Genomic DNA, 14,678 nt, shown 5'->3' on the forward strand with positions numbered 1-14,678 from the left:
ACAAGCTCGTGATAGGAACCTGAGGTCACATTTGCTTCCTCCAAACTTTCTCTCCTCCCTCTTCAGCTAAACAGCACCAATCCCTATGGAACAGATAAATAATAAGCTTCTCATGTGTACAACACAGGGAACTATATTCAGTATCCTGTAATAAACCATATGGAAAAGAATATGAAAAGGAATACATATATGTATATATATAACTGAATCACTTTACTGTACAGCACAAAGTGATACAGTGTAAATCAATTATACTTCAAAAGAATGTTTTTGGGGTTTGTTTTTTTTTTGCTTTTTAAGGCTGCGCCCTCAGCATATGGAACTTCCCAGGCTAGAGGTTGAATTGGAGCTTCAGCTGCTGGCCTTCACCACAGCCATAGCAATGCAGGATCTGAGCCACATCTACAACCTACACCAGAGCTCACAGCAACACCAGATCTTTAATCCACTGAGCAAGGCCAGGAATCGAACCTGAGTCCTCATGGATCCTAGTTGGTTTTGTTACTGCTGAGTCAAGATGGGAAAGCCAATAATTTTTTCTTTTTCTTTCTTTTTTTTTTTTTTTTTTTTGTCTTTTGTCCTTTTAGAGCCACACCTGCAGCATATGGAGGTTCCCAGGCTAGGGGGTCCAATCAGAGCTACAGCTGCCGGCCAACACCACAGCCACAGAAACACCAGATAGGAACCACGTCTGCAACCTACACCACAGCTCTCGGCAATGCCGGCTCCTTAACCCACTGAGCGAGGCCAGGGATGAAAGCCACAACCTCATGGTTCCTAGTCAGATTTGTTTCCACTGTGCCATGATGGGAACTCCTTTTTTTTTTTTTTTTTTTTTTTTTAAGAGCATTCGTGCCTTTGCGATATTACTCAGGCTTTTTTCTTTCCTTCCTTCTTCCCCACTGCTGCCTCCAATCCCTGCCCTTATCATTTCCTCCTGGACCATTGCAGCAGCCTCTTACATGGTTTCTCCTCTAATCAAATACAGCCGCATTCCCTCTTCTGATCTTAATTCTCCAAAGTGTATTTCATCATGACATTCTTTGGTTCTAGTATCTCAATGATCCCTTCTTATCCTCTAAGATGAGCTCAGGTTCCCCACCTCATTTTCAGAGCTCTTCTTAACACGGCCTGAAGCGGATTTTGCAGCCTGATTTGCTGCAGTCCCTTCCAGACTGGGCTCCTTTCCACAGGAAACCATCCTTCCTCATCTGTGCTTCCCTCGCCATCCCGCAAGGCCAAGTTCAAGTGCAGTCTTCTTAAGGACCCTTTCTCACTGACTCATCTCTTTTCCCTCTTTAAATACCCATTTAAATTTCTGTAGTGAATTTAGAATTTCACCCCACAATTCTGGAGAAAAGAAATGTCAGGGAGTTCCCATCGTGGCGCAGTGGTTAACGAATCCGACTAGGAACCATGAGGTTGGGGGTTCGGTCCCTGCCCTTGCTCAGTGGGTTAACGATCTGGCGTTGCCGTGAGCTGTGGTGTAGGTTGCAGACGCAGCTCGGATCCCGCGTTGCTGTGGCTCTGGCATAGGCCGGTGGCTGCAGCTCTGATTAGACCCCTAGCCTGGGAACCTCCATATGCCGCGGGAGAGGCCCAAAGAAATAGCAAAAAGACAAAAAAAAGGAAATGTCAGGAGTTCCCGTCGGGGCTCAGCGGTAATGACCCTGAGTGGTATCCATGAGGATGCAGGTTCAATCCTGGGGCCTCGATCAGTGAGTTAGGGATCTAGTGTTGCCATGAGCTGTGGTGTAGGTCACAGATGCAGCTCAGATCTGGCATTGCTGTGGCTGTGGTGTAGGCCAGCAGCTACAGCTCTGATTCCACCCCTAGCCTGGGAACATCCATACGTTGTGGGTACAGCTCTAAAAAAAAAAAAAAAAAGAAGAAGAAATCAGATTGAAACACTATTAGCCCCTGACGCCGCAGGTTTGCTGAGAAACTGTCTTGGTTTTGCTTTGGGAGCCTCCCCGCCTCAGGATCCAGAGGGCTAATGTTCTGTTCCGTCCAACCCAGACCCTACTTCAAAGTTCAAAGTCCAAATCAATGGCCAAGCCCAGGGCCCATTGGCCTTTCACCTCAGATTGCAAGGTCATAGCTCTCAAAGCTCTAATGTCCCTTTGCAACTCTACTAGCAGTCCCGTCACCTCTCATGGGGAGTTGCATGGGCGTGGGACCTGCTACTCGCCATCTGTCCCATGGCTTTCTCTTTGGGAAAATTCCTTCCCAATCTTGCCACTTCTCCCAGCCTCCACCACTCTCAGCCTTAGGACCTTCCCAGTCAGGACAAATGAGCTCTCAGCTGAATTGCACTTTGTTTAAATCTGCATCACAGCACCTATCATATGGTTTGCCTTAGAGTCTAAAGAGGCAGAAACACACAACGTTAAGAGCACATGCCTTGGAGGAAAGAGGAGTGGAGTACTGTGTTGGCACCCGAGTGGCCTCAGTGAGGTATTTAACTGCCCAAAGCCTCAGTTTCCCTATCTGGAAAACCTTCTCAGGAATGACACAAGGATTCAATCAGGCCAGGATAGTAAGAGTCCCAGTGGCCATGACTCACATTTACGTAGCGCTGTGTGCCACGCACTGTTCTAAGTGCCTTACATATATTAACCTATTCAACTCCCCACCACACTTTATGGATAAGTAAACAGGCATGGAAGGGAACATGTTAAGTGGTCCAAGATCACACAGGAAGTAAGCAGCAGAGGTAGGAATTAAGTCCAAGCAGTTTGGCTTGTAATTGCTTCCAATGGTGGCTCCTACTGCTACTGATAGAACTACTTGATTCTTGGAGTTCCCGTCGTGGCTCAGAGGTAAGGAACCTGAAGAGTATCCATGAGGACGTGGGTTGGATCCCTGGCCTGGTTCAGTGTGTGAAGGATCTGGCATTGCTGTGGCTATGGTGTAGGCCACCAGCTACCGCTCCTATTTGACCCCTAGCCTGGGAACTTCCATATGCTGCAGGTGCAGCCCTCAAAAGAAAAAGAAAAAAAGAAGGAATTACCTGATTCTTAACTGTCTTCTTCCTTATGTAAATTGCAAGCTCCTGAGGACAGCAAATAGGCTGATTCATCCATAACAGTCATTAGAAAGCTGGCTCTGGAGGCTCACTGCACAGGTTAGAAGCTTACCTACCTCCCTCCCTAGCTAGCTCAAAAACCCTGGACACACGGCTTCCCTTTTTTTTCTTTTTTGGCCACCCCACAGCCTGTGGAGTTTCCTGGCCAGGGATCAGATCTGAACCACAGTTGTGGCAACACTGGATCCTTTAACCCACTGTGCTGGGCCAAGGATTGAACTTTTGGCCCAGCACTGAAGAGATGCCTCAGATCCCACTGCACCATAGTGGAACTCCTGCTTCACTTTTTTTTTTTTTTTTTTTTGGTCTATTTAGGGCCGCACCCTCAGTATATGGAAGTTCCCAAGCTAAGGGTAAAATCTGAGCTGCAGCTTCCAGCCTATACCACAGCCACAGCAACTTCAAATCCAAGTCTTGTCTGTGACCTGCACCACAGCTCACGGCAACACCAGATCCTTAATCCACTGAGCGAGGCCAGGGATCGAACCCTTATCCTTATGGATATTAGTCAGGTTCGTTACCGCTAATGCCACAATGGGAACTTCCTGCTTCACTTTTTAGAATGGCTGTTAAGGATTAAATCATTTCTTACTTAGAAAAGTGAATGGCAGCTATGGCAATGACATACTGATATATTTCATTATTTGATATGAGATGTGATTTATCATCTGTCTTTCCAGGATCCAGAAAAGTGCCAGAGTTTCTCAACAAATGCTTGCTAATCACCAGCTCACCCACATTGTTTTTCTCCTTTCATATGGGTTCACCTTATTTCTAAAATTACTCCTTAAAGAAAGGGCTGGGAGTTCCCTGGTGGCTCAGCAGGTTAAGGATCCAGCATTGTGACTGCTGTGGTATGGGTTCCATTCCTGGCCTGGGAACTTACACAAGCCAGAGGCACAGCCAAAAAAATAAAATAAAATATGGAGTTCCCGTCATGGCGCAGCAGAAACGAATCCGACTAGAAACCATGAGGTTGCGGGTTTGATCCCTGGCCTTGCTCAGTGGGTTGGGGACTTGGCATTGCCGTGAGCTGTGGTGTAGGTCGCAGATGAGGCTCGGATCTGACATTGCTGTGGCTGTGGCGTAGGCCAGCAGCTGCGGCTCCAATTGGACCCCTAGCCTGGGAGCCTCCATATGCCACAAGTGTGACCCTAAAACGACAAAAAGACAAAAATAAATAAAATAAAATAAAATGTTCTTTTTAAAAAGGGGCAGCTATACCTTCAAAATAATTGTAATAATAGCAGCTAACTTTTCCTGAAGACCTACTATGCACCAGGGACTCTTCCATGACATTTTTCATGTGTTTAATCCTCACAATGGGCCACTGTGGTAGATACTATTATCTTTGCTTTTTGGGTGAGGAAACCAAAGCACAGAAAGGTTAATTCACCTAATGTCTCCTTATCACACAGCCCATATGTGGCAGCGCCTACGTGGTTAACTACATACACCTTGGTGTCTCTTTTGTCACTTTTTTCATATTCCTTGGGATAGTCCGTAGAATTCAGTATTTATAAAAAGCACCAAAAGCACTGCTTGAAAAAATGTTCGCTTGAAATAGCATGAATAACAGAAAGTATTTTTAAATGTTTGAAGTGTCTATCTAAAAAGTCATAAACCTTAAAAGCCAAAGTTTCTCCGAATAGCAAATAGACTTAGTCTTTGAAAATGATGGCCATCCATTAAGCTGAATCACAAAGACGAGGTCCGAGTTTTCCAGCTGTGAATGACTCAAAGGATCAGACGTACTTCACATACTGCACATCCTATTCTGATGGACACACAGCACGGAAAAAGTCCCTAAAAGAAGACACAGCCCAGAGACCTCTAACCAAATCGAACCCCCAAACAGAGACGATCAATGCTCCTGGAGGCAAACATTCTCTCAGCTCTTCAACACCCTTTCTGGCTTTCAAAACACTTTATGAAAACACTTCAGACCTCCTACCACAAACCTGTTTCCAAAAATGGCAACAAAGACAAATTTAAGAAATCCTCCAGGACGAAAGAAGCCTAGAGTCATCAAAATAAAACCGAATCAAAGCCTCGTGACATTTAATAATTACAAGGCCTCATAGGAAAACAAACCAGTGGAACTAGTCTGAACCGAGTGCCAGTTAGATGCAAGAGTGAATTCTCATAGCCTTGGGAAAAATCTAGGTTTACAGGGCAAACTCTGCAGGGTTGAGCTCATTGTGCAGACATGCTCCTTTGCCCTGGCAAAAGAGGAAAGGAAGTGAGCCATGCCCTAAAAAAATACCACTAGACACATTCCATCTGATACTCGATAAGGACTGGGAAGGCTGCCATGAACTCATGGCTAGAAGAAGGAAAAATGTGGATCAGAAAGCAGCTGACCAGAAGAAACCATGTTAGGTATGGCAAAGATTGTCCCTTAAATTACTAGTTTTCAACAAGGGGGTCATGTAAACCAGTTGCTTTCCAAAAAAAAAATGTCTTCTGCTATGACATATAGTGAGAAATATATAAATACTGAAACACACACATATGCATAGGGAAACATTGAAACCAAAACAATACTTACCCTTACTAGGCTTGGAGCAGTATGAAAGTCTCAGGTCCATTCTACCTTGTGTTCTTTTTTTTTTTTTTCTTTGTCTTTTTAGGGCCACATCCATAGCGTATGGAAGTTCCCAGGCTAGGGGTTGAATCAGATCTGCTGGTCTGCACCACAGCCACAGCAGCTCGGGATCTAAGCCACATCTGTGACCTACACCACAGCTCACGGCAAATGCCAGTTCCCTTAATCCATTGAGCGAGGGCAGGCATTGAACCCGTGTCCTCATGGATACTAGTTGGGTTCGTTACCATTGAGCCACAGTGGGAACTCCCTCTACCTTGTGTTCTAAACACACTGGTTTGAGACCGATGGACTGAAAAACCGTGATTTAAAACAGCAGAGGAGATTCCCAGGGGTCCTTTTTATGTCTCTTTTTTTTTTTTTTTTTTTTTTTTTTTTTTTTGTCTCTTTAGGGTTGCACCCATGGCACATGAAGGTTCCCAGGCCAGTGATTGAGCTGTAGCCACTGGCCTGCACCACAGCCACCACAACACCAGATCCGAGCCACATCTGCGATATACACCACAGCTCAAAGCAATGCTGGATCCTTAACCCACTGAGCATGGCCAGAGATCGAACCTGCATCCTCATGGATGCTAGTCATATTCGTTTCTGCTGAGCCATGATAGGAACTCCTGCAGATTCTTAACCCACTGCACCATAGTGGCAACTCACCCCCTGCAATTTTTTTTTTTTATTGCACCTGCAGCATATGCAAGTTCCCAGTCCAGGGATCAAATCTGAGCCACAGCTGCGATCTACAACACAGCTGCAGCAACACTGGATCCTTAGCCCACTGTGCCAGGGCAGGGATTGAACTGGGGAACAAGGCCACTGCAGGTGGACTCCTAACTCACTGCATAACAGCAGGAACTCCCCTAGGACCCAATTCTAAATACCCATCTATGTCTTACACATTTCCAACCAAACTGTTCCTCATATTTCAAATTCTTAAGACTCAAAATTGTGCTGTAAGTACAATTTCTCTTCCTATTGCCTCACACAAGTCTATTTCTTTTCCAGTTTTCCTCCTCTCAAAGAATGACACCATACTCAAGCCACAAATCTGTAGGTCATCACTTGCAATTTCCTTTCCTTTACCTCTACATCCATTGGGTTACCAATTCTACCTTCTTAGTGTCCAGTGTTTTATGCAGATAAATGTCTAACAGTCAGCTTTCCAGGTTTAAAAAAAAAAAAAAAAAAAAGCCTTGACCTGCAGCACCTGCCTATTTCTGTGATGTAAATGGCGATTTCAAGCAGCCAACTTGATACCACTGCACCAGGAACATAAAATTGTAAAGAGATGAGCACATAGGGCTCCAGCACACCCCTGTCTATTCCTCAGAACCACGTCTTATCTCCATGTCTATTGGCACTGCCTTAACTCAGGGTCTCATCTTCATTCTCCTCAACACAAAAGAGTCTTTATTGAGTCTTTATTGAATAAATATTGATTTATTTATAAATCAATAAAGTCATAATCCATAAATCAATAAGTCATAATCCATTCCTCCCTCTGACAGTCTCCAAATATAAATTTCATTATGTTTCTCCCCTGCCTAAACTACTTCAGTGATTCTCCATTGCTCATTTTCTATCTTCATATATCAGGCCCTCAATAATTTGGTCCCCACTGACTCTGGAGCTTCATTTCCTGCCACACCACCATCTATAATCTCCATTCCACTACATCAATATACATCACATTCCCAGCTATATGATACTGCCTCATGCTTCTGCACCTTGTCTTATTCTATTCCTACTCGCTAGGACAGCTTTCTCTGATTTGTTCACTGAGCAAGCCTCTTTTAAGATGCTGCTTAAATTCCTTCTCTGGAAAGTTTTTCCTAAATGCCTTGGTTGCTTTGGTGTATCCCACTTTGAGATGTCCAGTACATTCTAACACCCTTTTTGAAATTTTTTGATATCCATCTATTCCCATTAGGTACAAGTTATTTAAAAGAAAGAATTAGATCTTTTTATGGATATACCAAGCATGTAGTATAGTGCTGGAACCCAGTAGGGTCTCAATAAATAGTGACTAGCACCCCAGCAACAAGCACCCTAAGACCAGCATATGCTAATCACTCAAACATTCCATGAATGAAAACATACTAGTATGTATTTTCCATCTGCCCAAAGCCATAGGACTGCTAAGATACCTAATCTGTAACTTCTATATTGTTAGGAAGTCCAAGATCTACTGCCACAAAGAACTTGCACTATCTTTTCTTTTCTTTTTGCTTAATATTAGTTTCCTAGGGCTGCCATAACAAAGGACCACATGGCTTAAACAACAAAAACCTATTTTCTTACACTTATGTAGGCTGTAATTCCATTATCAAGATTTCACCAGGGTTGCTTTCTTCTAAGGCCTCTCTCCTGGGCTTATAGATGGCTGTCTTCATGTTCACATAGTATTCTCCCTCTATGTGTCTCCATGTCCAAATGTCCTCTTATAAATACACCAGTCATATTGGACCAGCAGGCTACACCAATGACCTCGTTTTAGGTTAATTACTTCTTTAAAGACCCTATCTCTAAATGTAGTCACATTCTGAGGTATTGAAAATTGACTTCAACATACAAATTTTAGGGGAAGCAATTTGGTCCATAATGGTCCCCTCCCAGAGTGAGCTTCTCAAAAGGCAGGAGCTATAGCTTAGTCTTCTTTCTTAGTATCTGCTATGGCTAGCACAGTATCTGGAACACAGCAAATTCTGAAATTTTATTTCTGGGATACATAAATGAAGGACCTTCCAAGAGTACAGTCCAAATCTACAAAGTGAGGCCCCTTCAAATATGATGGCTTTAGTCTTTTCTGAGAGAAAGCTTGATACTGTTATGGCCTCCAGATATCTCATTGCCAAATAACCATTTATACAGCACCTAACTCTTAGAATAATAAAATCCTTATAACAAGACACCCAAAGCCAGTTGCCAATACCCTCATCTCTCTAGATTCTGACACACTCAGACTGACAGCATCATGCATGGCTATAGTCAGATTCAAAGATAAGAGAAAACTAACCCTTCTCTGCCTAAAGAACAAGGTACAGCAGCTTAGAGAAATGGTAAACATCTGCTTTTTCCTACCCAAAGGAAACTCCCCCACTTTCACTGCTCTGTGTGATTTTGATGGGTCTTGTAGCCTGCCCTCCCACTATCAGGATGGACGCATAACCTAATCAGTCCCCTTCCACTCCAGGAATTTGAATCCTCAGTGAAGTAACATGAAAATAAGGAATAGGAGTTCCCCGGTGGCTCAGCAAGTTAAAGATCTGTCATTGTCCCTGATGTGGCACAGGTTTGATCCCTGGCCCCAGAACAGCCACATGCCCTGGGAATGACAAAAAAAAAAAAAAAAAATTAGGGAATAACTGGAAGGAGGCAACTAAGCCAGTACCATGAAGGGTTCCTGGTTTGCACATCCCTGAAACAGCCTTGGTTCCTACCTTCCCAAGACTTGATTGTCTTTTTGTTTCTGAGACCTACCTGATAGTCTTTCCAAAAAAAAAAAAAAAATGCTTTTTCTTTAAATTATAGATAGTGCTTATTCCAGAGCTCTCAAATAATCTTGACACAAAGAGTGGCCGCTACAAGAGGGATGTGGGTAGGGACCTAAATGATGCAAATAGAGCGGGCAATAAGGGTTCCTTTATCAATGGCTGAGAGATTGTGTTCATAACCTTTGTTATGCTCCCACAAAGCAGCCCCCCATCCTGTACTTTGGGACACTGTCTAACAAACCTCCCCAGAATAAATCTTGAGCGAAGTTGGTTGGAAAAAGTCAAAATACTGGAATGTGTGGCTATTTCCGACAGCTTTTGAAAAAGTCCCAGAAATGACTTAACTTCAGCCAAAATGGCCTATTTAAATGCAGAGAAAAGAATTTTGCTTCACTTTGCCCTTTCTCCTGGTAGGAATCCAAGAGGACAGAGTCAGACAATCATGAAGGACTTTAAATCTGAAGCAACGCATCAATGAAAACGCTAGAAAAACAGAGGAAGGAAGGACACAAAGCAAAAGATTAGACTGAGATGAAGAGAATGGAGCCAAGCATGGTTCCCCAGGTGCCTCCTGATATATGCTCCCTCACTGGAAAAAGGCCACGCACAGGAATGAGGCCACAGGATGAGGAACAAACTAGCATTACCTTTATCCTAGAGGCAAAAACATCACCAAATTTAAGAGCTGAAGGATGGGCAGAGCAGTGAGGCCTACTTCTAAGAGAGAAGTTCCCAGGCTAGGGCCCCAAAACAAAGATTAATCCACAGAGTGGAAAATGCATTTAGACCAGCAGATTTAATTGGGGTTAAATTGAGATAAGCTACTGTTGGGACCTTGGAGAATAAAAACTTGTCCCTGCTCCAAAATCAGTCTCCAGGTATCCTAACCCCCACACCATCGGAACATGCGATGCCAAAACAATATACTCTCATTAGGAAACTACTACTCTTTGTCATTCTCAGATTTTTTTGTGGAATTCATGTGAAGCAAAGGAGAAGGTTCAGGGAGTTCCCTGGTGGCCTAGCAGTTAAGGACTCAGCATTGTCACTGCCGTGGCTCAGGTTCAATCCCTGGCCTAGGAACTTCCACATGCCACAGGTGCAGCCAAAAAAAAAAAAAAAGAAGAGTAGCTTCAGGAGGCACATAGGCAGTAAAGTACATTAACCATCTACACATGGGTCTCAGATATTGAGGGGGAAAAATCTAATCATGGAGCGATAATAGCTAAACACAGTGACCTCTGTAACAACCAAGACTATTACCAACCTCACATTCAAGTTAAGGTGTATCAGCAACTTGCTACAAAAAGCCCAGGGACCACATGATTTACATGCAGGCAAGGAAATATAGGAAGAGATTAACTCTAGAAAACAGATGATGTGGAGGATATAGATGTAGAAAGAAATTCCATTCCTTGAGTTGTACTAAGAGAATAACTTTGATTTACAAAGAGCTTAAATCGAATACTTACCATCAGCCTAACCAACCTGAAAGTTGGTTACCAAACAAAGCCATTACAAAAGGACCTGCTGGATAGAAATCTGAGAGCTGGCCCACCTTCCTCTGCAGGAAGAGAGCTCAGATGCTGTTATACAACAGGCAGAATCTGAGTCTCTGCACCAGCGGTTCCTGGAACGGTCCCTCCAGGAGCAGCGCTAGGCAATAAGGCGTCCTTTTCTTACATTTTTTTTTTTTTTTTCAGAATTCTGTCTCCCATAAGCAATACCACTTACACTGTATTTCTAGTAAATGACAGAGAATTGCTTGGAAGCAGAGACAATTTCTCAATTTCAGATGGCTAAGAGTGGACCCTTACTTGCTAAGGGAAGGGAAATGTGTTTCCCCAGACCCACTGCATTCTCCCATCATTATCCTGAATTGCCCTGAGAAAATAGCCATTCAAGACAAATGGAATATTTATGTTTTGTGAGCAAAGGGAAGAATATTAGGTGGGTGGAGTTGCCGGGTGAGTAAGGGCAGGCCCAGAATGATTCTGCCGAAAAGTATTTTAACACTGATGAACACTAAAGCATCAGTTGGCTTATTAAAATAGTGCTGGGTAGAGAGAGAGAAGCTGGCACATTTTCCTGTAGATGAGATGGCCCTGGGGGTTTGAACAACAGTTGGAACACAGCTGCCATGGCTAAAACCAAACAAGTACAGATGTCACACCAAAGCAGAAGTAATTTCATATCGGTCCACATTTGCCAAATTCAAAAGGCTAAGGGAGGAAACGCATTGAAGGAAGTCTTTCAGATAGACTAGCTAATTCCTTTAAACACCAATTCTGTGTGTAGCTAAAGTTTTTGCTGTTAAGGTCCATGAATGACATTTACTACTGTTTAGAGAGCTCAATCGAAAATCTCCCTGCTCAGCAGGATGAATGCAATACAATGTGCTGTTCTTGGCATCTGGAACAAATTCAGAGCCACTAGACACTAGACTTTATAACTCCAAATGTCTTTTTAAGAAAATGTCCTTCTAGGCAATTTTTTTTCTCCTTCAATGCTTGTTTTCCTTCTAAGCAGTGCTGTCTACCATTTCCTATGCTCTTAACTGATAGGCATAAGCACATGGCGCTATATTCCAGGACTCATGTCCCTTAAAAGATAAGCCAGGGGAACATTTCACTCACCAAAGGCCTTTTTAGGTTCTATTAACTTCAAGGTAAAGAGTTCCTCTTTTTTTAATTCCTTTAACTTCTTGGCAACATCAAAGTGACGCCACCCAACGATATTTTCTCCATTGATGGATTCGATGTGGTCCCCCACACAGATCGTTTTAACAGAGTCAATTACACTGCCATCTTTAATTCTCTGAAAGAAAATTAAGGATAATGCTTAATATAAAATAGAACTGAGTAACATTACTTTTCATGTTCTTGAGACATTATATTCAATGTACTGACAATATCCATAATGCAGTGTAATGTTCCCTTAAAGACAGAAGACCAAGCAACAACAGACAACCGTCCTAAACCCAACCCATTCTTCTTGTTTCTTTGCAAAATTCAGCTCCATCACAGTCCCCACCTCCTCCAAGCAGCTTTTCCTGACACCTCCCAGCCTATTCCCTCAAGACTAGGTAAAGGGTCCTCTCATGCTTCTGCGGTATTTTCTGCTGGGCTCTGAGCTAAGCACTTTACATTCGCTATCTCGTTTAACAACCTTTATGAGAGACTCAGGTCATAGATCAGGAGGATCAGGTGATTTCACAGATTCAACATACCACAGTGCAATTGTTCATTTACCCCCTCAGTCTCTGCTGTTAAATTATAATATCCTTGGGGACAGAGATGGTCTTATTCACCATTGTACGCCCTGTGCCCAGCATAATGACCACACAGAAAAATCCCTCCTTAAATGACTGCTGAATCATTTCAACATGAGGTCCATTACATCAGAATAAAGCCTGAGTTTTTTCTACCAGCTATATTATTTCAACCTTAGCTACAAATGCAAGACAAGAATTGGTACAACCTTAGCTCAGAAAACTGGTACTTAAAGAGATAGGTGAGGTTTGATCCCTGGCCTCGCTCAGTGGGTCGGAGATTCGGCACATCTGTGAGCTGTGGTGTAGGTTCCAGATGTGGCTCAGATCCCACGTTGCTATGGCTGTGGCGTAGGCCAGCAGTTGTAGCTCCGATTTGAACCCTAGCCTGGGACCTTCCATATGCTGCGGGTTCGGCCCTAAAAAGACAAAAAGAAATAAAATAAGCGTTACATTGGAGTTCCTTTGTGGCACAACAGGTTAAGAATCCGGCATCACTGCAGCAGCTCAGGTCATGGCTGTGGTATGGATTCGATCCCTAGCCCAGGAAATATCACATGCCATGGGTGTGGTGAAAAATAAAATAAAAAATAAATAAGTGTTATATGAAACTAAATGAAACACTTTAAAGACATGTATGAATCTTATCACCTAAACAGCAGAGTAGCCACAGAAGTCCCCAGAACAGGGCTCAGACAGAAGAAGGAAAGGCGGTTACCAGAAGTCAGCAGGCAGCAAGGTGAGAATCCAGGTGGTCAAGAGAAATATGTAATGATCAGGGGCAGCAAATAAGATTCTGGGATGAAGAGAGGAAAATCAGGATAAGAAACTTAGAAAAGGGCACCATAAGTGAACCAGATATAGAAACAAAGTAGGAGACACTGATTGTATATTTTGTGGGTTACCTGGGCCTTAGCTTCCTAAATAAATAGATAAAGAATGAGGTAGCAATTGAGACAAGTTTCTGAAATCTAATATACTTTACTAATCATACCATAGCTTAATAGAGATGAACAATATTACTAGAACTCTGCTACTCGGGCACAAAGGACTAGCAAGGAAAAAGAGGCATTAATTCTCTATTTATCATTTACTGAGTCACTTAACATTCTCTGTAACACTTAGAACACTCCCACATCTCGCTTTGGAGCTCAGTCCTGCGAAAGGCAAAGACAACAGCAAATCTTTTTTGGACAATGGGACTCACAATACTATTCAACTTAGAGGTTCCCAAATATTTCAGACCATCATTATATTAACTTTCATTAATTCATCCCATATAATTAAAGAATTCTAGATTCTCATCACAGAACAGCAGAACTCTAGCATGCCAACCCACTGTCCATAAAGTCTTTTTTTTTTTTTTAAATGATTAATGATTTTTATTTTTTCCGTTATGGTTGGTTTACAGTGTTCTATCAGTTTTCTACTGTATAGCAAAGTGACCCAGCCACACATATATGTATATACATTCTTTTTCTCATATTATTCTCCATCATGTTCCATCACAAGTGACTAGATATAGAGCAGAATCTCATTGCTTATCCACTCCAAATGCTGTCCTCAAAGTCTTAAGCACTAATTCAAGATTGTCTGAGCCAAGCCTACTGCCATGGAGAGCAACTCAGAGTCTGTGCTGCTGACTCTCCAAACACTGGCCTCAAACCATGTTCATAATAATGAACATTCTGGTAACAACTATAAATAGTGATTTCATTTAGTCCTAACAAGCCTGGGAAAGGAATATGTATTATTCCATTAGTGAATGAGGAAATCAAGGCACAGTGAAGACATGGCTTAACCAAAATAACACAGCTAAAAAGCAACATAACTGGATTTCTTTTTTTAATGATTTTTATTTTTTTCCATTATAGTTGATTTATAGCGTTCTGTCAATTTTCTACTGTACAGCAAAGTGACCCAGTCAAATATATATATCAAATATATATACATCTTTTTCTCACATTATCCTCTATCATATTCCATTACAACAAAACTGGATTTCAAACACGGGGGGTATAAGACATCAAGAACTTTCCAAAAAACACTCCGGATCAAAAATGTCTAACTAAGAATTCCCATCATGGCTCAGTGGTTAATGAATCCAACTAGGAATGATGAGGTTGCGAATTCGATCCCTGGGCTCACTCAGTGGGTTAAGGATCCGGCATTGCCGTGAGCTGTGGTGTAGATCACAGACTTGGCTCGGATCCCACATTG

At 42.6% G+C, this 14,678-nt stretch overlaps 1 protein-coding gene across 4 annotated transcripts in view; it reads right to left on the reverse strand.

The window, feature by feature from the left end:
• GIPC2 (GIPC PDZ domain containing family member 2) overlaps nt 1-14,678 on the reverse strand; it is an 88,534-nt gene that overhangs the window by 38,345 nt on the left and 35,511 nt on the right. For all 4 annotated transcript variants that reach the window (XM_003356421.5, XM_021096424.1, XM_021096423.1 and 1 more), the window contains one exon: nt 11,824-12,004. In XM_003356421.5, coding sequence (XP_003356469.2) covers nt 11,824-12,004 — 181 coding nt within the window. The remainder of the gene's footprint in view (nt 1-11,823; nt 12,005-14,678) is intronic.

Source organism: Sus scrofa, chromosome 6 (assembly GCF_000003025.6).
Source record: "Sus scrofa isolate TJ Tabasco breed Duroc chromosome 6, Sscrofa11.1, whole genome shotgun sequence".
Classification (NCBI taxonomy): domain Eukaryota; kingdom Metazoa; phylum Chordata; class Mammalia; order Artiodactyla; family Suidae; genus Sus; species Sus scrofa.